At 45.4% G+C, this 19,472-nt stretch overlaps 1 protein-coding gene across 1 annotated transcript; it reads right to left on the bottom strand.

Moving 5' to 3' along the window:
- Nucleotides 1–3,482: 3,482 nt before the first annotated feature.
- LOC147337104 (uncharacterized) lies at nt 3,483–18,862 on the bottom strand. Its single transcript, XM_086286254.1, is given in 5 exon segments — nt 3,483–4,202; nt 4,204–4,278; nt 4,883–5,056; nt 5,134–5,241; nt 18,776–18,862. Coding segments are annotated over 5 exon segments (1,002 nt in total). The 3' UTR covers nt 3,483–3,644.
- Nucleotides 18,863–19,472: the final 610 nt, after the last annotated feature.

Here is a 19,472-nt window from a genome sequence, read left to right as displayed (position 1 = left end):
TCTCAGTCATCCAGGTCATCGTAGTCAAAGGAGCTTGCAAAGAAAAGCGTCTGGACTTCTTTAAGTTGCTTGAAGACGTTTCACCTCTCATCCGAGAAGCTTCTTCAGTTCTAAGGTCAAATGGTGGAGAGTCCCAGATATAAACCTAGTGGGAGTTTCCCCCCACAGAGGGACAAAAGGACCCCCTGATGATCCTCTAATCGCCTGAGCCAAGGTGGGAAACTGGGTGTGGGTCCCAATCAGCCAGAGTTTCGGGTGAGTTCATTGTGAAACCTGGCCCCACCTTATCATGCGAATTCCTGAGGTCAGATGGCCCAGGATGTGAGTGGGCGTTAAGGCGTCTGGGAAGGATCTCAAAACTGGATTATAGATGGCAGAGAGTTGGTGTCGTAAACCCCGCCTCTGTTCAAAGATGGTCGCTCACAGTGGACATAGATGGCTTCTTTCACTCCTCTTTCAAACCATCTGTCCTCTCTGTCCAAAATGTGAACATTAGCATCCTCGAAAGAGTGTCCTTTATCCTTAAGATGCAGATGGACTGCTGAGTCTTGTCCTGTGGAGGTGGCTCTTCTATGTTGTGCCATGCGCTTGTGAAGTGGCAGCCACTTGGCAGCCACAGTGATAAATGGCTGAGATGGCTGCAGCTGTACGTGTGAGGTACCTACATATTTCAAGATGAATTTGCAGAGATGTCATGTTTGGTGCTTACAGACATCACACTGCATTTTGTGATTTCGTAGCTATTGTTGTGATATTTCGGAGCTTCCCATGATCACCGTGACAGTCATTCATTTTAACATAACCTTTCTATTCCTTTCAGGGATCCTCATTTTTTTGGTGAGGAAGATCAGCAGCTGTATCGACAGGCAACAGGTAACGGCATGCTTTTCTGTTAGTACTGTAGACCTTGGTCTGGTGCTCTTTTTTAGTTTAACACAGTATTTTCATTTGCCGAAGTGTAAAAAGCTTGTTCCAGGAGAAACAAACTTTAGTGAGTTCTGCAAAATGATTCCCACCATTGCACACTCTGTCAGCCTCCAGTGTGCCCTTTTTTTGTCCTTTAACTGAAGAAAGTCGGTAGTCAGAACATATGAGATAAGTGAGATCCTCATTTTGCCTGCTTATTTCAAGATACAACATTTTCACAAACTGCTGTAGGATAACCTTGCTATTTGTCTTTTCCAACACTTCTACATTCATCCATATTTCCTTGTCTGCTTCTTTCCAGGTGAAAAGTACCTGAAATGGGTGAAAGATTTTGTTTCCAAAAACAAAAGCATGTGCGTTCACCTGAAGAAGCCAAGTGGTGCTGACCTGTGGATAGAAGAGCTTGAGAACACCAAATACAACGGGGATGATGATGAAGTTAACGCCTGGGGAAAATTCTACCTTCCCGAGATTGTAAAAATGCAGGTTATTGGTGTGGTAAAGGGCACCTCATGTCCATGTGACGAGCTTGTGCTGATGACGCGTGAGGACAAAAAGCTGTACGGCTATGACGGAGAGGAGCTGCATCTGGTGGCTTCCAGTTTCCTGGAACTATGTGACAAAACGATAGAGTATCCAGCATCCAAGCGCTACTACAATGGAGAGGCCTTCAAAGATATGGTGAGAAGTTAGACTGCTAAGAATAAGACTGGGGATGCCTAGTGTTAGAGATCAATCACCTGAGCTTTTCTTTGTATTGTTGTGTGTTCTGTTTAGACTGAGGAGGACTGGAAAAAAGTTAAGATGAGTGATGTGGGGAGGAAACTGCAGGAAGAACATAAAAAGCTGGTAAATGAAACCCAGTCAGCGTTCGTAAGCCTAATATCATAGGTGGGTATTGGAGCTGAGTATCATCACTGATTTCTAGAACCTGTTCAATTCCAATTCACAAGGTCCCAATTAGATTCCATTTAATTCTTACTCAGAGTCAGAAACATTATAATTCTGATCATTTATCAGTACTGACACTTGTGAAACTTCATCAGAGGTGTGAGCATCACAGCAGATGCTTTTGTGTCAAAGTAACTGAGGATAAAACACAAAACCATGAAGCAGATTTTCCTGGCCTAGCTTTTTACAGTAGATAACCTTAAAAATATTATTCTGCAGTAGAACAAAAGCAGACGAGAACCACGACTCAACAAATGTACATTGGCTGATGCTGCTGAAGTGATTCAGAGGTTTTAATAAGAGGTTTTAATAGAGACACAGCAGAGCATTTTGCAGTTTCACTTAATTTGAAAAAAATAAATAAAATTTGGTATTGAACAGCAGAAATGAGGCTGTCTTGTCGGAAGTCATTAAAAAAAAATGGCTGTAAGCAACGGTAGACTGCTTCATAACAAGCAAGCGAATAATGCCAAAAACAGAGATTTGAGATGGGAAACGGTGTTCTTAAAGTACACTGAGAGAGGCAGAGAGCTGTGCTGTGTTGTTTTTCTGTGTGTGTTTTAATGGTGGTGGAAGCAAACCAGCAAAAGTAAGAGGGAATTCATGACAATGTTTATGTCAAGCGAAATGTGTCTTCTTTTGCTGCTGGTTTGGTTAGAGAGAGACAAAACGTGCAGCTTCAGGATCTGAGCAGCTTTCAGCACCAACGGCATCACAGCTCAGACTTGGATTCAGGATTAAGCCCTTTATGTTTGACTGTAGTGATTGTAGCTCTGTCCTTGTTATTAATCGCTTTAGTCAAACACAGCTATTGTTTGCTGGGATGTGTATATCCTTGACAGTTTGTATCTCAGAGTTATCAAAGACACTGTGGATAATCATCAAGAGATTGTTGTTCTCTTAATAATGACCTATTTGATTGTTTGTTTTTTCTTCTTCTTACAGATTCTGGTATTTGGCCAAAAGAGAGCTTCACAATTCTTGGCTTCACCTGTGGTAGAAAAATGACTGAAGTTATGCAACACTCTCTAAAATTAAAGCTATGCAACGCTTTAACATGAATGGCGAAGGAGTGCATCTCTTTCACTGTCTCTTCCTGTCCTCTTCTCAGTCTTTGTTGTGGCACCTCTGCTATGTGTTATAGAAAGCACTTGGAATCATGTTCAATACAAAAACACCAAACTCGTGGGATTGCCCTAGCAAGCAGTTGGTAAAAACTAATTAAAACTGATATATATCAGCTTCACTTTCTAGCTGCAAAAGCACGTTTCTGCAAAAGCATGCAGTTTCCTGTCAGCACTTTTTGGCACAGAGTGTACTCAGAGTTAGGCCTTTCTTATATAAAGCAATATAATCAGCATATAAACATTTAAGATGATAAATTTAAAGCTCAACAGTAACTGCTATAAATATTATAACTACACATGTAGTGCTTTTGCTTAAGTAAATTATAGTTGGGATCATAATAAGAAAACATGTGTTTTTATTTTCTGTGTACCCTGGGTACAGACCAGTATAAACATGGGATTCTTCCCAATAAATGCTGTCTGATAATGCTTCATATTGCATTAAACACTAGATATGTAAGCAAACAAACAAAAACCCATAGAAGCCAGTTTTAATTATTAAATGTGACAATTACATGGAGATGGAAAGTAAACATGCTTATACACGTCTCTGTGATTACAGAAAATCCACACAGATGCTGTCAGAGCAGAGAATCTTTGATTTATCAGAATGATGAATGCAAATGATTTCATGAAATCTCACTCTTGTTCTGGGTTGTAAAATTCACCTGTCCAGTTAAACCGAATCCTTTGCAACACGGTTCTAAGAACCCTACCAACCTCATCCTCAGCTCTCTGCCTGTTATCCTTTTCAGCTGAGTATTCATCCACATGTGTTTCAACTTCTCTCTCATTTTCAAGCAAATTGCTCAGGCTCTCAGCTTCAGCACAGTTACCATATGGCCACTCTCTGAGGTCTTCTGTGTTCAAGCCAAACAAATTCTTACATGATCTGCAAGGCTTCATTCTGGCACCATCACGGAGACAAAAAGCCTCACACCTGATATTTCCAGGTACTTCAATTGTTCCATCAAAGTAATCTTTCTGGACTGTGTTTGGATAATAGGTCATCACCGCACCAGATACATATTTATGCCATTTGCTAAGACAGGAGGCAGCAATCATAATTTTCCCAGCGTTAGGACCTTTGGTGGACATGGAGACTCCGCAGTACCTTTCTGATTTGTTGGTTTGGGATTTTTGAGAAATGCAGATGGTGGACGAGACGAAAGCTGTTTTTTTTATTATTCTCTTCTAAGTCCAAGTCTGTGAGGAGATCTTGCAGACTCTGCTTTATTTGCTCTTCATTCTCTGAGCTATTTTGCAGGACGATCTGAAAACAGTTACAGATCTGGTCAAAGTGTTGCACCTGATTATATAGTTGTTTTTCATAGAAAGTTGATCAACATGTTTGTTTCGCTGCTTGACTTATTTAACTATGCAGGACCATTGGATGCTTTTGATTTAGACATTTTAAGATAGGGGGTGAAACAAGTCACAAAAATCTATTTAATTTTAAATCAATAAGCAAAAATCCATCTTTGTTCTCACTAATTTATAATTAAATTTGCTAATTGACCTTTTTTTTTTCTATTTTGCTATGCCGGGCTGTCAAAACACGCTGAATTTAGAGTCTTTGAGCTTAACAGATCCAGCAGCTACACAGTGACAGCATCATATACGCCTTGAAGACTGTAAGCATCTCCAATAATGAGTCTGTTAGACATTATTTAGAACTAACAAATTCTGAAGCAAGTCTCCAGCTCTCCTGCAGTCTCTGTGTTTGGTGGAGAAGTATAGCTAGAAGCATATGTTGAAGTATAAGGTACAGTATGGATTTTCTTTGGATTTCTCAGTAAAAAAGCACTTTGCATTATACTTTCCTAAAAACTGGAAGTTTGTCAGATTGACTGAAAATGTGAGAAGAGTTATCTTACCATGTCGAGCACACAGGAGAAGGGACTTCGCCTGGGAAGCTGAGTCGAATACAACTTAAAAGGCCTGGGATATCTTCTCATTAAAGAACCCAAAACAAAAGGATTAGGGAAGATTTCTTCTGGAGAAAAGGGGATGTTGTTGATTTTGCCCAGAAACAACATGCTGTGAAGGATCTGTTGAGTGAAAACATATTTGCTTATTGTTAGTAGTGATAAACAGGACTGTCTTAAAAGTGTCAAAGGTAACACACCTCATCCACCAAGTGTTGACTTCCCGGAGTCATGTAAGAGCCCCGAACCATCCTCTTGGTAATCTTGTAGGCATTAGTTTTGAACCTCCTTTGAGAAATTGTTGTCTTCTAAAATGATAATGATCGAGCAGTTAGGGATTTAAAAACACAGGAGATCTGATAACTTTGGCTACAGCAGAGTCTGCAGACATACCTATTTTGCTCTTGGTCGGCCTATTTTAAACATGAGAGAAAACATAGTTAGTGAAATGTTGATAACATACAATGACTATCATTGGTGGCTGAAAAGATGCCAGGTAACAAGTGAAAAGCTGCTACTTACCATCGCCACAGTCTAAGAATGAAACAGGAAACACTGAGCGAGTTGCCTCCATCTTAAAGCTGTTGATCATGTGATTTAAAGGAAAGCCACACCCAGCTCTTTCCTGGAATTTTACTCGACTGTAGAAAACTGCTCCATTTGCCCCGCCCACCCATGATCTTTAATATCTACCAAAAACAACCTTTTGGTTGTCAGTAACCAGCCGATCGTTTTCGCGATTAAAAAATGACTTTGTGCGGCGGCGTTCCCACCGCGAGCAGAACTCCGGCTCAAAAACCGCTGTTTTTGAACACTTTTATTTACTTGAGCACTTTAATGGGCTTACTTTGAAACAAAGTGCGATTGAATGATTATTGTTATGTGTTGCCTTGAATTCGGCTATGCTGTCTGTTAGACAGCTGTTTTTCTTTATTGTTGTTTTTGTATTGTTTGTAGCGAACGCTACTGGACTGTATAGATTAAGCTACGTAGCCAAGATAATTAATAATTTAACTGTTGTACATTGGTTGATTATGATTTGCATTGTTACATAGGCTTGCAGAAAAATATATTTGTTTACCGGTAAACTGAATCGAACTTGATGTGCTAATGGACGTTTTTCTGACCTACAGGTCAGGTTTTGTTCCCTCCCTTTGAATTAATCTTCTTCATATTGAAGTGGCGAGCCGGTAGGACCATTCTTTGTTTCCCCTCTTTTCCCCACTTAGCCGTCTTTGGATTACGGACATATTTCCCCATTTGTATGAAGCTGGACTCTAAGGAGGAATACCTTAAAAGTGAACTTTAAAAAGAAGAGGACCAAAAAGGACTCGTGCACAGAAAAATCACAGCATTGATTTATTATTTAATTGTGGGCATTTATGTTGTGTGTTGTGTTAATTATTTTGTTCCATTTCCCCTTTCCTCCATTTATTCAATATATTTTTGGTACAAGATATTGCAGTCTTTGGTCTCATCATTCACACCATCTAGGCTCCATAAAGAACTATTTCTTCTGCGCATCAGTCAGTAAACTCATCCATTGAAATAAACTAGTCCTTAAATAACTTTGAGTTACACAGTGGCAAATGTAATAGAGAAAGACACAGGGCCACCTGAAATCTGTCGTCCTATCTGATTCAAAACCAACATGTAGGAGAATCTGGAATCTTTGATTTTGAGTTAAAAATAAAATATGGGTAAAATGCAGAAATGTTTTTACTAACATGTACTAACAGAGACTTGGAGGAGAGAGACCTAATGTTTAATAATCCACATTTCACTGTTTTACTCTTTGGTTCAGATGTGGATACTGTATTGTTCTTTCTTTGTGATTGTTTATGTTTAAGTTGTTTGTTGCTGGTTTTTAGTTTGTTTTTTGTCTGTTTGGAAGCTGACACAGTCTCTATGGAGATGGGTTTTTGGGGGGTAGCAGGAGGAGAGAAGCTGCAGAGAGGCGTGTAAGACTGCAACTCTGCTTCCTGGTCCCAACTCTGGATAGTCATATTTTGGGGGGTTTAATAAACTACTACTGCATGATGTAAAGCTGAAGTATTACACAGCTTTATGAACCTCCTGTTATCCTGGTAGACGAGTACAGCAATAAATCTTTTACTTGAACATCTTCTGGCTCCAATAAGCTTTGAAATGTGACCATGAAGTCAGAGACACACTGACTGAAACCCACAGCTGTGACTGTGGATCACATCCACACACAGTGTAGCTGCTGTCTCTGTGTGAGGTCTGTGTATATATGTATATATTTATGCTTATATTCATATTCTCTTATTCCCCTTTATTTGATATCCTAATTCTGTGCTGTGTAAAAGTTTGTCGGTGTTCTGCTGCTACAAACTGGATTTCCTGGAGGATAAACATGAGGGATTCATAAAGTTCTATCTCTCTGTTAAAATCCCCCAAAATCAATGAAATGTGAATTTCAGGCAGACGTGTTTTTAAAAGAGTCTCTTTAATGGAAAAATGTGTTTTTAAAACCAGCCAATAGGAGCGTCTGTGGATATCAGCTGAGGCTGAACGCAGGAACACCATCACATATAAATACACAGAATTAAATCACTAGATAAAAGACGTCATTAAATAAGGATCAAATCAACATGTCAGAGGTCAAAGGTCAGTCAGAAGAGGTGTGGTTAAACACTGGCAGTGCAGTGACCTAATGCAGTTTGGTTACCGCCACGGGAAAAGCCCCGCCCCCTCTGAGCCTCCGCTGTGTCCTCAGCACATCCAGGAGCAGCAGGTCAGAGGGGGCGGGGCCATGTCAGGACTTATTTTAAGTAAAATTTAAAGTGGAGCGACGGCAGGAGTCACACAGCAGTAACCAGCTCTGTCTGCCAGGGTCAAAGGTCAAACAAGTCCTGCAGCTGACCCACACACAGACTTACACTGATCCACAGAGAGTGATGAATCCACACATCACTCGGCTGGAGGAAGCTGGGTTTCCACACCGTCCAATCAGAAACCAGTGTTGACGCTGAGACCCGTCTCTGTAACAGGAAGTCCATGAACAGGCAGACCCTCTGCAGCAGGCTGACCTGTGACCTCTGAGACAGAGGGAGGAGTTTGTGTCAGCAGGGGGCGCTGCAGCATCGCCTGAGAGCTTTAAGAACAACAGCAATAAACAGGAAGTGAAAGTCACACTTCTGTTGGTGTGCGTTATCAGCAGACCCCACCCTCTGCAGGAAGCTGAGATAAGAAGCAGCCAATCACAGAGCAGAGAGCATGTGACTTCCTGTTCCTGCTGTTACTGTGACAACAGCTCCTGGCACAGAGAGCAGCTTTCTAAAGAGGAAAGATGCTGCTGTCACCCCCGGGTGTCATGTGACCCACCTGATGTACCGATTTAAGACTGTAAGAACAATAATAACAACATGTTTTAGTCAGGTGATCCATGCAGAGCAGATCCATGTGACCAAACACAGCTGGATCACATGTTTCCTCTCCTGGAAACAGAAAGCCTTCATGTATAAAGGCTCATGTACCCACTGAGCCCTGCTCTCAGATCTGTGAGGCTTTAACAAACAACAGTTTAAAGTCATGTTTAGCATCTTCTGTCAGTGTGGAAGGTCACACACTTTCCTGAGTGTTGAACCCTGAACTACTAGCTGTTCATGTCAGCCTGGACATAAATACAGACCTGCCTGCTGTCATAGACCCCAGCACTCACATGTTACTTATAAGTGACTCATATGTATGCATGTATATATTGTGTATGTTGTGCTATTTCTTACTTAGTGTGTTGTGTCTTTGTTCCTGTTTGTGCTGCAGCACTGTAACCTAAATAATTTCCCCTGGGGATCAAAAAAGTATTCTGATTGTGATTAAATGAAAGCAGTCAGAGCAGAGGACGGTGATGTAAGGAATGGGATTTTAATCAGCCAGTCTCCTTTAACTCTCAGCATCACAAAGTAATGTGGTAACATCTGGACTGATGTGTTTACTGTCAGCTAGTTTAAATGCTGTAGGCTGCAGCCGTTGCTCTAACACTATAACTGTAACAGGGCTCAGTGCTGCTTCTAACAGTCTGAGCTGCTTCAGGCTTTATTTGTGAGGAGCACAGCAGCTTACAAACACGTGGCTGGGCCTGGACCCAAAGGAGTGTTTGTTAAAGCCTGCAGTGAATCCAGCAGCAGAATGATGGAAATGCAACACAGCAATGATGAAGAGGAGCAGCATTAAAGCCAAAGTCCAGTTCATACAGTTAGGTCCATAAATCAAATAAGGGAAAATAAAATGTTGTTGGATGCACCTGTCTGCAGCCTTAATGCTCTCTGGTCGCTATGGTAACGCGTAAACATTTCTTTCAAAATAAGACACACGACTACAACACGGGAAAAGACCCAGGGAAACGAAGTTAAGGATAAAAACCCTGAAAACCATTGTTGGATTTATATTTTATCATTGTCATTGTTATTGGGGAATATCTAACCATATATGCTTAGAGGTGTAGAACCAATTGTGTAATGATAGTAGTCTTTAAAGACTTTGTGTGACTCCAGAGTGTTCTGGCATTCACACCCACGTCCTGGGATCATGGGAGAGGTGCTACCTTCTTATTGTTTTGTGGTAGGATGTCTGTTTTAGTCTAAGTGCCTTTTGTTTAGATGAACTGCTGGACTTCCAGACCAGCAGGTTTAGGGAAGTCGTTTATGGGGTCACACTCTGACTCCACACACACACACACACACACACACACACACACACACACACACACACACACACACACACACACACACACACCTACATAACATACAGACTGGTACCTTTGTTCACGTGTATGTTAATGAACCTCAATAAAAGAACAGTGTTACGAGGGAACGGACGAGAGCAACTGTGGTCAAGCGAAGGAACGGCATTGGTCCAGTTCTCTCCCGTGCACGAGAAACATAAAGAACTACTCGTGTCTTGGGTGAACCCATTGTGAGATCTAGCCCCACGCTATCATGTGATTTCCTGTGATCAAATGTCCCAGGATGTGAGTGGGCGTTAAGACGTCCATGTCCCTCTTCAAGCAACTTAAAGAAGTCCAGACGCTTTTCTTTCCAAGCTCCTTCGACAACATCATTCATAGAACAACGTCCAGCTTCTTTTGCTCGGCTACAGTTTGGATGGATTTGCATTTAAAGATGCAACAAGACTAAAATGGTTAGGGTCAGGAGGTCAAAGGTCAGAGCTCCTGTGGGTCTGAGGGCGGCCTCACGCTGGAGAAGGATGAAGGAGTCTGACCTGAGCCAGTGTTTGACATGAACACATCAGCACTGCTGTCAGTGAGCCTAACGACAGCCGTTAGCATCATTTCAGTGTTTCAGTCATAAAAACACTTCCTGTCACTGTGGTGGTTACAGTGACATCATGCAGTTTGTGCTTTGACCTCCAGAGGGCGACAAATCAGCACAGACAGAGAGCTCCATTCAAACTTTGCTGCCATCAGGAATAATTCTTCAAATATAATCATCAGTGTTTGAGCAGTTATGATATCAGGGACAATCTAGACATGTGTGACAATACTGAACATGTCACATGACACACCTCAAACATCATGTGATCCACTCTCAGTCTGCACTTTCATTCATGACTTCAACAGGTTGAAATGAGCTTTGAAGAAACATTCAGTGGAATAAATCTTTCATGGATTCATGTGAGCAGCAGATGAACTTTACAAAGAATCAGTGGATTTATCTTCTGTTTTAGATCAACTTTGATCACTTCGAGCCATCTTAAGTCCGTTTGTTCTTCTCACTCACTAACGTCTCATATGATTTCAGATCCCTGCTGTTCCCCAGCTGCCCTGTAGGTGGCCTCAGTGTGTCTCACACCATTTACAGATGATTACAGGTCGTTTACAGTTCAAACAGGTCCAACATAAGAAATATGCAGAAAATATCCTGCTATAACAGTTTGGGTCAAAGTGCAGATGTTCCAGATGTTCTGAGTCTGTCTGTGTTTCATGTTAACATGTAGATGTTGGACCAAAGTGAAGCTTTTTGATGTGACAGCAGGAATGTGAAGTGCAACTCTGAGCTGTAGGAAATGAAACTAAACGGACTTTTTCTCCTTTATTTATAGGAAAGTGTAGGAGAGCAACAGATGAACAAGCGTTACTGTAACAGGAAACATCAGAGGACCTGTATGTTCATCATCATCACTGTTTCCTTGTTCTGTCACAAACACACAACACTTCCTGCTCTCTCTCTGATGGATCTGATTGGCTGTTTCATTCACAGGAGGTCAGGGCGTCACACAAACAGCTTTAACTGCACAACGACACACTTTAAATCATCTGCAGACAAACCTGTGTGTTTGATTTATGAAGAAATAATAAAGACGTGTGTACAGCTGTCCATGAAGCAGCTTCTCACACAAACTCTGACACTTCAGCCACTTTAATTCCTGCAAAGCTGCGTAATAAAGAGCTGTGACTGCTATGAGCTGCTGATGATGACTGCATGAAGCTCTCAGCTGAAGCTTCTTTCATTTATTTTAATGTTAATGTCGCCTTTTTAAGTCTGTGTGAGGATTTTAATGACACACATTAAAGGAGCTTCTTTGATTAGAACCAAATTCATGTTGATTTTCAGCCTGAAATGATAAAAACTTTAATAATTCTGTTTATAATCATCAACCTGGAGACTAATGAAAAGTATAATAGTGAAAAAAAGCCTTTATTATTTGAGTAATGCCTGAATCTGCTCAGAGACGGAGACAACACAGAGGTGTTGATGACAGTTTGACATTAACTGAATTAAAAACAAAGTGCTCTTATTGTGAAAATCTGCCTCCTACTTCTTTAAATCATTTTTATGTATTTTTTAACCTCACAGTGAAACATTGAGGCATTAATCTGACACAGTTTGATCAGCAGCTGTGTTTTCACTGACGTTTCACTTTGATTTGTTCAGACTGAGCAGAGAGGATCGGTTCTCTGTGTGCGCACTGCTGAGAAACACAAGCTCATTTCTGCTGTTTCATGAAAAGTGTTATGGAGGAACAAGAAGTTCAGCCTCTAAACTCTCAGCGTGAGGACTGAGTGAAGAGTTTCAGAGCAGAGAGTTTTGGCTCACAGCTTTTAGCGTCTACACAAAGAGACGATTACGCACTTGATCTGAGAACATCTCCACCTCCTACAAACAAACTCTCCTACGAGCAGCTGTCACAACCACAACAGGCAGAAGACTGGATTTCTTCAGGTCAGATTTCATGCAGTTTGCATAAATTGTGTGTCACAGACTTTGTAGTTCACATTTGTGTGACTCGTTTAAATCTTCTCCTCCTGAAAGTGAAACTCTTACAAACACATCAGGCCACAACCTGCTGCAGGTTAATGATTGATCTGAAGGCAGCTGACCTTTGAGCAGGAACTTGTGAGTCTTTTATTGTGTTTAGCACTGCCAAGTGCTGGCCTCTGCTTCCACCATCACATTTACACTGGTAGGTTCAGCACTGCTGCCTGCTTCAGACTGAATCCAGCAGCACAAAGACACAAGTTAATAAAATCAGCATCTATTCCTTTATCACTGCTTTGTTACAGAGGAGAACAATGCTCCAGTAACGCGTAATCCCATTATTTTTTTGAAGTAACGAGTAAAGTAAGGGATTACTATTGCAAAAACAGTAATTAGATTACCGTTACTTTCCCGTAGGAACGCTGCGTTACTGCGTTACTAAAACCGTGATTTTTTTGCGAGAATGTCTCACGACAGTGACGTAAGCCAGTGCGACGTTAGTGACAACAGCTGTGTGCAGATCAACAATGGATCACATATCGAGTGCAGAGAGAGTATGTGTCATGGTCCTGGGCCATGTTGGCCCAGTGTTCTTAGTTTCCTTGTATGTTTGTATTTTATTCCATGCTTCCCCTGCCCATTATGTCTAAGTTCTCCCCGTGCTCTCTCTTCCCCCTGTGTGCCCTCTATGTATTTATGAGCCCTCGTCCCCTTTCGTGTTTATTCCATGTCTCCCCTGCCTGTTACGTTGGTGTTCTACTCGTGCTCTCTCTCCTCCTGTACTTCCTGTTTCACCTCTCCCGTCAGTGTTCAGTTCACCCCGCCCTGTCTCGTTATGATTATCAGTGTCACCTGTGTTCCCCGTGTGTTCCCACTTCCCTCGTTAACCCTCTGTGTATTTCTGTCTGCGTCTCCCTCTGTTCAGTGTGACGTCGTCCCTCATGTTGTGTGGATCTCCCTGTGTCTCTCTGCGTATGTTAGTTTACTTTTCCCAGTTTAGTTTTGTATTTCCTATGTTCTGCCATTCCAGCATTAAAGCTGTGATTTTGAGTTCATCCCCGTGTCTGTGAGTTTTGCGTTTGGGTCCTCCTCCTGCCTGCCACACAGCCGAGCCCTGACAGTACGACGTCACCAGATATGGACCCAGCAGCACTCAACCCACCAGAAGAACTGCGTCTGGACATAATCTACTCCGTGGAAAGACTCCTGCATCTGTGGCTCGAACATGAGGGGAAGGAATTTCGCCGTGCTGTGGAAACCAGACTACAGCGCTTGTTCTCTGGTCTTCCCTGGCTACTCAGTGCGCTCCACCCACTCGAACAGGATTTAATCCGCAACGAGCTCCACCTTCATCCCCCAGCTGCTACTACCCACCTGCCTGAAGGGCCGGATGTGGAGCCGCTCGGCCCGTCAGAGCCATCATCAAAAAAGAAACGGCATTCACGCCGCCGACGCGCCACCCCACAGCCGGACATTCGGCCTTCTAATTCACCTTCTGTGCTGCCAGAAGCTCCGTCGGCTCCCTCGCTGCTACTTCCAGCTCAGTTAGCTCCCTCGCCGCCACCCGCAGCTCCGTTAGCTCCCTCGCCGCCACCCGCAGCTCAGTTAGCTCCCTCGCCGCCACCCGCAGCTCAGTTAGCTCCCTCGCCGCCACCCTCAGTTCAGTTAGCTCCCTCGCCGCCACCCTCAGTTCAGTCTCCTGTGTCCCCGCTAGCTCAGCCATTAACTCCACCACAAGCTCCATTTTCACCTCTACCATCGCTTCAGTCATCAGTTCGGTCTGCCACTCAGTCGCCCTTAGCTCCATCATCCACACTACCACCTGTTTCTCTTCCACCACAACCGTCGCTTCACCCAGCCACTCAGGCTGCTACTCAGTCAGTCATTCAACCCATAGCCCTGCCGTTAATATGCTCTGTAGCTGAGCCACTAGCCGCCCGACCCGCAGCCACTTCAGCCACTCCTCCACCCGTCACACCTCCACTACAACCATCACTGCGGTCTCTAGCGCAGTCACCTGCAGCTCTGCTTTCCCCAGTGCAGTCTCCAGTGTCCCCAGTGCAGTCTCCAGTGTCCCCAGTGCAGTCTCCAGTGTCCCCAGTGCAGTCTCCAGTGTCCCCAGTGCAGTCTCCTGCAGCCCTGCTGTCCCCAGTGCAGCCTCCTTTAGCACAGTCACCCACTCAACCACCAGCACCACAACCGTCACTACCTCTAGTTCATTCCCCTGTGAAGTCATTAACTCCACCACCTACTCCACTCTCACCACCACCGTTACTACAGACATCAGTTCAGTCCCCTGTGCAGTCATTTACTTTTCCACCGTTAGCAGCTCAGGTCCCCGTGTGTCCAGCAGCTCAGGTCCCCGTGTGTCCAGCAGCTCAGGTCCCCGTGTGTCCAGCAGCTCAGGTCCCCGTGTCTCCAGCAGCTCAGGTCCCCGTGTCTCCAGCAGCTCAGGTCCCCGTGTCTCCAGCAGCTCAGCTCCCGCTCTCACCCGTGTCTCCAGTAACTCAGTTAGCTGCCCAGCAGCCACTCTCCGCTCAGTCTCCTGTGTCGCCAGTTTTGCTCATTCACTCCATGCAGAGAGGTAACTGGATTTCTACTCAGGGTACTTTCCATGGTTTAGCCGCCGTTGGCACAGTTTGCCACTCCAGGGCTTCCCCAGAGGCTAGGTCTCAGTCACCAGCTGATTCTGGACCCCTGAAGTTTAAGCAGCCCCCTAAGAACTGCACCATGTTCGCATTGCCTGGGCAGAGTCAGTGCTCAGTGCAGCGCCAGTTGTCCTCATGTCGGCCGAAGGACTTCATGCCTGTTGGCGTTGTTTTGGTCTCCGCTGGAGGGTCCGAGGGGCCCGTTCAGCCTCCCGTCTCCGCTGGAGGGTCCGAGGGGCCCGTTCAGCCTCCCGTCTCCGCTGGAGGGTCCGAGGGGCCCGTTCAGCCTCCTGTCTCCGCTGGAGGGTCCGAGGGGCCCGTTCAGCCTCCTGTCTCCGCTGGAGGGTCCGAGGGGCCCGTTCAGCCTCACGCCGCATCAGCTGGAGGGCCCGAGGAGCCTGTCCAGCCGCCATCTGCGACCGCCTCGTCATTGCCTGGCCCGGCCTCAGCCTCTGCAACCTCGCCTGGCCCGGCCTCAGCCTCTGCAACCTCGCCTGGCCCGGCCTCAGCCTCTGCAACCTCGCCTGGCCCGGCCTCAGCCTCTGCGTCCTCGTCTGCTGCAGCCTCCTCAGAGCCTTCGTCTGCTGCAGCCTCCTCAGCCTGTGCTTCGCCTGGTCCCGCCTTGACTGGTCCTGGCCCACCGGGCCTCGGCCAGTACGCCTGACACTGGAGAGCCGCCGCCGCTGCCTTCCGCGCGGCCGGCCCCCTGAACTGCACCGTCATCGCCTGAGTGGCCGCCGTCGCCTTCCGCACGGCCGGCCCCCGGACCCTCTTCTCCTGGGTAGCCGCCGTCGCCTTCCGCACGGTCGGCCCCCGGACCAGCGCTGTCATCGTCGCCGCCGCCTCCCGCGCGGTCGGCCTCCTGAACTGCTCCGTCGTCTCCTTCACCGCCGCCGTTGCCTTGCGCACGGCCGGCCTCCTGAACTGTTTCCACGCCGCCGCCGTTGCCTTGCGCACGGCCGGCCTCCTGAACTGTTTCCACGTCTCCGCCGTTGCCTTGCGCACGGCCGGCCCCCTGAACTGCTCTGTGTTTGGGTTGTTTTCTTGGGCTCCGGTGTTTGCTGTGCTCTTTTTTTTTTCTGTTCCGAGCCCTCCGTCCTGGGCCCCCGCCGCCCGCCCTGGGTTGTTTTCTGTTTGGTTTTGTTTTTCTGTGTTTGGGCTGTCTGGAGCCAGCCCTTGAGGGGGGGGGTACTGTCATGGTCCTGGGCCATGTTGGCCCAGTGTTCTTAGTTTCCTTGTATGTTTGTATTTTATTCCATGCTTCCCCTGCCCATTATGTCTAAGTTCTCCCCGTGCTCTCTCTTCCCCCTGTGTGCCCTCTATGTATTTATGAGCCCTCGTCCCCTTTCGTGTTTATTCCATGTCTCCCCTGCCTGTTACGTTGGTGTTCTACTCGTGCTCTCTCTCCTCCTGTACTTCCTGTTTCACCTCTCCCGTCAGTGTTCAGTTCACCCCGCCCTGTCTCGTTATGATTATCAGTGTCACCTGTGTTCCCCGTGTGTTCCCACTTCCCTCGTTAACCCTCTGTGTATTTCTGTCTGCGTCTCCCTCTGTTCAGTGTGACGTCGTCCCTCATGTTGTGTGGATCTCCCTGTGTCTCTCTGCGTATGTTAGTTTACTTTTCCCAGTTTAGTTTTGTATTTCCTATGTTCTGCCATTCCAGCATTAAAGCTGTGATTTTGAGTTCATCCCCGTGTCTGTGAGTTTTGCGTTTGGGTCCTCCTCCTGCCTGCCACACAGCCGAGCCCTGACAGTATGAGCGTGCAGCGTTTAAAGCGTGGAAGTACTGACCTTACTTTGAGTTTGATTCCATAAAAAGTGACAAAAACATTAGTGTCCGCTGTGCGTGGGAAGAAAACTTCTTTTTACAGCGAAAAAACCCCTAAACTTCCAACAAGCACCGAGTAGCTACGACGTAATGGGAAACTCACAGAGAAACTCGCGGATTCTTCCACTGACCGCGGCACACCTGCACCAGGGTAAACCTCTGCCTACCCCACTCCTGCTTTACAGGTGAAAATAGAGCAACAGGACCGCTGAGTCTTTGACTTTATTTATTTTCTGCTGTGTTTTACTTGCATCTATTTGAAAGACTGAGTGTAAACACAACAAATATTTTATTTTATGTGCTGGAATGTGCAGAAAATAGGTTTAAATGTTAAACTAATTTCTTCCAGTCAGAGAATGTTGCATATAATTAAATGTTTGCGTGATGCATAAAGTTAAAAGATTAAATCTAATAAAACAAGTTTTAAAAAGAGACTTTTCCATTTGATTACATTTTGTATGATGGATTATGCAGAAAAAGTAGAATTGGGCTGAAAGATCTATCGCTTTATCACCTCTTCAGGTTGGAAATCGTGTTTTTAAAAAGTAACTAAGTAATTAATTACTTTTGAAAATAAGTAATCAGTAAAGTAACGGGATTACTTTTTTTGGGAAGTAATTAGTTACTGATTACTGTTTTCAAGTAACTTGCCCAACACTGGACAGAGTGTTGGCTTCATCACCGACACACGTCACCACATCAGGAAACAGCTGGTTCAGTGAGTATTTAAGGTTCACTGCAGACAAACTGGAGAAAAACGAATCACATGAAACATTTGTTACTGGTTTCTGACCTCGTCGTAGAGACTCACATACCTGTGTTCTGCTATCAGTGTGATCACATGTGCTGGTACAGTTTGCCAGGTTGACCCATGTAACCTCCACTATCCTGTAGACGTGGAATATGTTTCACATATGGATCGCTTCATTACTCGACTATGACTGTGTGCTTCACAGGTGCTTACTGAAGTGCTGCTTTACACAAAAGCAGACAGTAAAAATAAGAACTGCAGGTCCAGACCACAGGTTTATGTGTTGATAATGATGATGTGCAGTCACTCATTGTCACAGGATACTTCCTGCAATGATGCTACGGGTCACGCAGTTCTGCAGAAGTGGAGGAAACAGATGCTTTTGCTAACAGAGACACTTTAATGACTTAAAGAATCTAACTGACACACAAACCTCAGTTTGTCTGACATTCATGAGAGTAAACTGCTCCTGAATGTTCTGTTAGTTCACTGGATGTTCACCTGACTTCAAATGTAAAGATCCCTGAGACAAACTCTCACGAGTTCAGCGGCGACGCGATCGCACAACCAGCCGCGACGTTAAAGGCCGACGCGCTCACTACCTTTGGTTACAGCTCTCAGCTCACACGACATACACAAAAATAATGACAACACGAGTCCTCTGTAGGACGTCACTGTGGTTTACTGACAATGTTCTCAACAACAGACGCACAACCCTGGTTTGGTCTGGTTATTTGTGTTGTACGGCTTCGTTGGTCTGACGAGCTTTTAGGGATGTCAGCAGAAGGATTTCACGTGCTGAGGTCATATTTATGAATCAACCTGAACAGCTAATACTTTACCTCTTTATTTTATAACACATATGAACACGTTATAGTAGATTTGTGCAATGTGTGTTTCACGTCTTTATGGGCGTATAGATCTGTAAACAGGCTGATGGGTGTGTGTCTGTTTATTGTAGCGGTGCAGAAATGTTAAAAATGATGATAATAACAACACTTCTCACATCAGGCTGATAGAGCAACACAAACCTCCCGATAGCTGCAAACAGCAAAACCCCCAACGACAGGCGCACAAAGAGCGAGCAGGGACCCACCCTGACAGCATGTGAGCCTCCTACTACGACTCACTGTGGAGCAACACAACACCAGGAGACGGAGGATATGAGAGAGGATACAGCTGCTGTGGGGGAGCAGCCGCACACTCCACAGGAGACGACGGGGTGAGAGATGGTTCGGTGCTCCTAACATCATGTGGACGCTCGTCTGCACATAAACAAACCCCACCTAACCCCACCTCCTTTCTCTGTTTGCAGGGTGGGGTGCTCCATCCTTACACACTTTGCACCACGTGGCGCTCCATCTATTCGTTTACCTTCTTGGGTCTCTTCCTCCTCTGTCCCAGCCCGTTGAGGCGATCGCTGGGGTCCAGCCTGTAGTGGGAGTGGCTGTCCTCGCTCATCCTGTCCCCGTCCACTCCGGGTTATTCCTTTCTTCTTTCTGTCCTCTGAATCGAGCTGACCTCTCTCCTCTCTGGTCCTCGCTCTCTGAGCCGGCGGAGCATGAGAGAGAGGAGTGGTTGGGGAGAGGGAGGGGAGACGAGCGAGGGAGGGAGGGAGCACAATGGTGTTGCCATGGCAGCAGCTGCCACCAGTGTTTATCTGGAAACGTCGCTGGCAAACCAGAATAGTTGCCACACGTTGCCACACTCGCACACTCGGCAGCCATACGTTTGTGTGCGACCTGCCCGTGGCTTCCTCGTTACAGACACACCGAGAGGAAACGCTCAGACACAAGGCCGAACATGAACGAACACTCGTGTGTGGGAGGAACAGGGCACAGACTCCACGCCGTCGTTAAAGATGGCGTGTGTGCTAAACGGAGCTGTGCGCTGATCGATCAGTCAAGTGAAAAAAACAAAGGAAGCTGTCTGGATGGAGTTTGCTGCTCCCACTAATCAAAGAGATGCATCACAGCTGGAGCTGATTGATGCACGAGCCACCGTTTGCACAATCCCACCGACTCCACGCTTGTGTTTCCTTTCTGCACCATGTTGTTAACACTGACCCCAC

The sequence above is a fragment of the Aulonocara sp. 'chitande type north' Nkhata Bay genome, linkage group LG3 (assembly GCF_057382095.1).
Source record: "Aulonocara sp. 'chitande type north' Nkhata Bay isolate Kocher_YH1m ecotype deep benthic linkage group LG3, A_spYH_male_GT1.1, whole genome shotgun sequence".
In the NCBI taxonomy this organism is placed as follows: Eukaryota; Metazoa; Chordata; class Actinopteri; order Cichliformes; family Cichlidae; genus Aulonocara; species Aulonocara sp. 'chitande type north' Nkhata Bay.
Note: the sequence above shows the minus strand (reverse complement) of the source record. Positions and strands in the feature narration are given on the sequence as shown.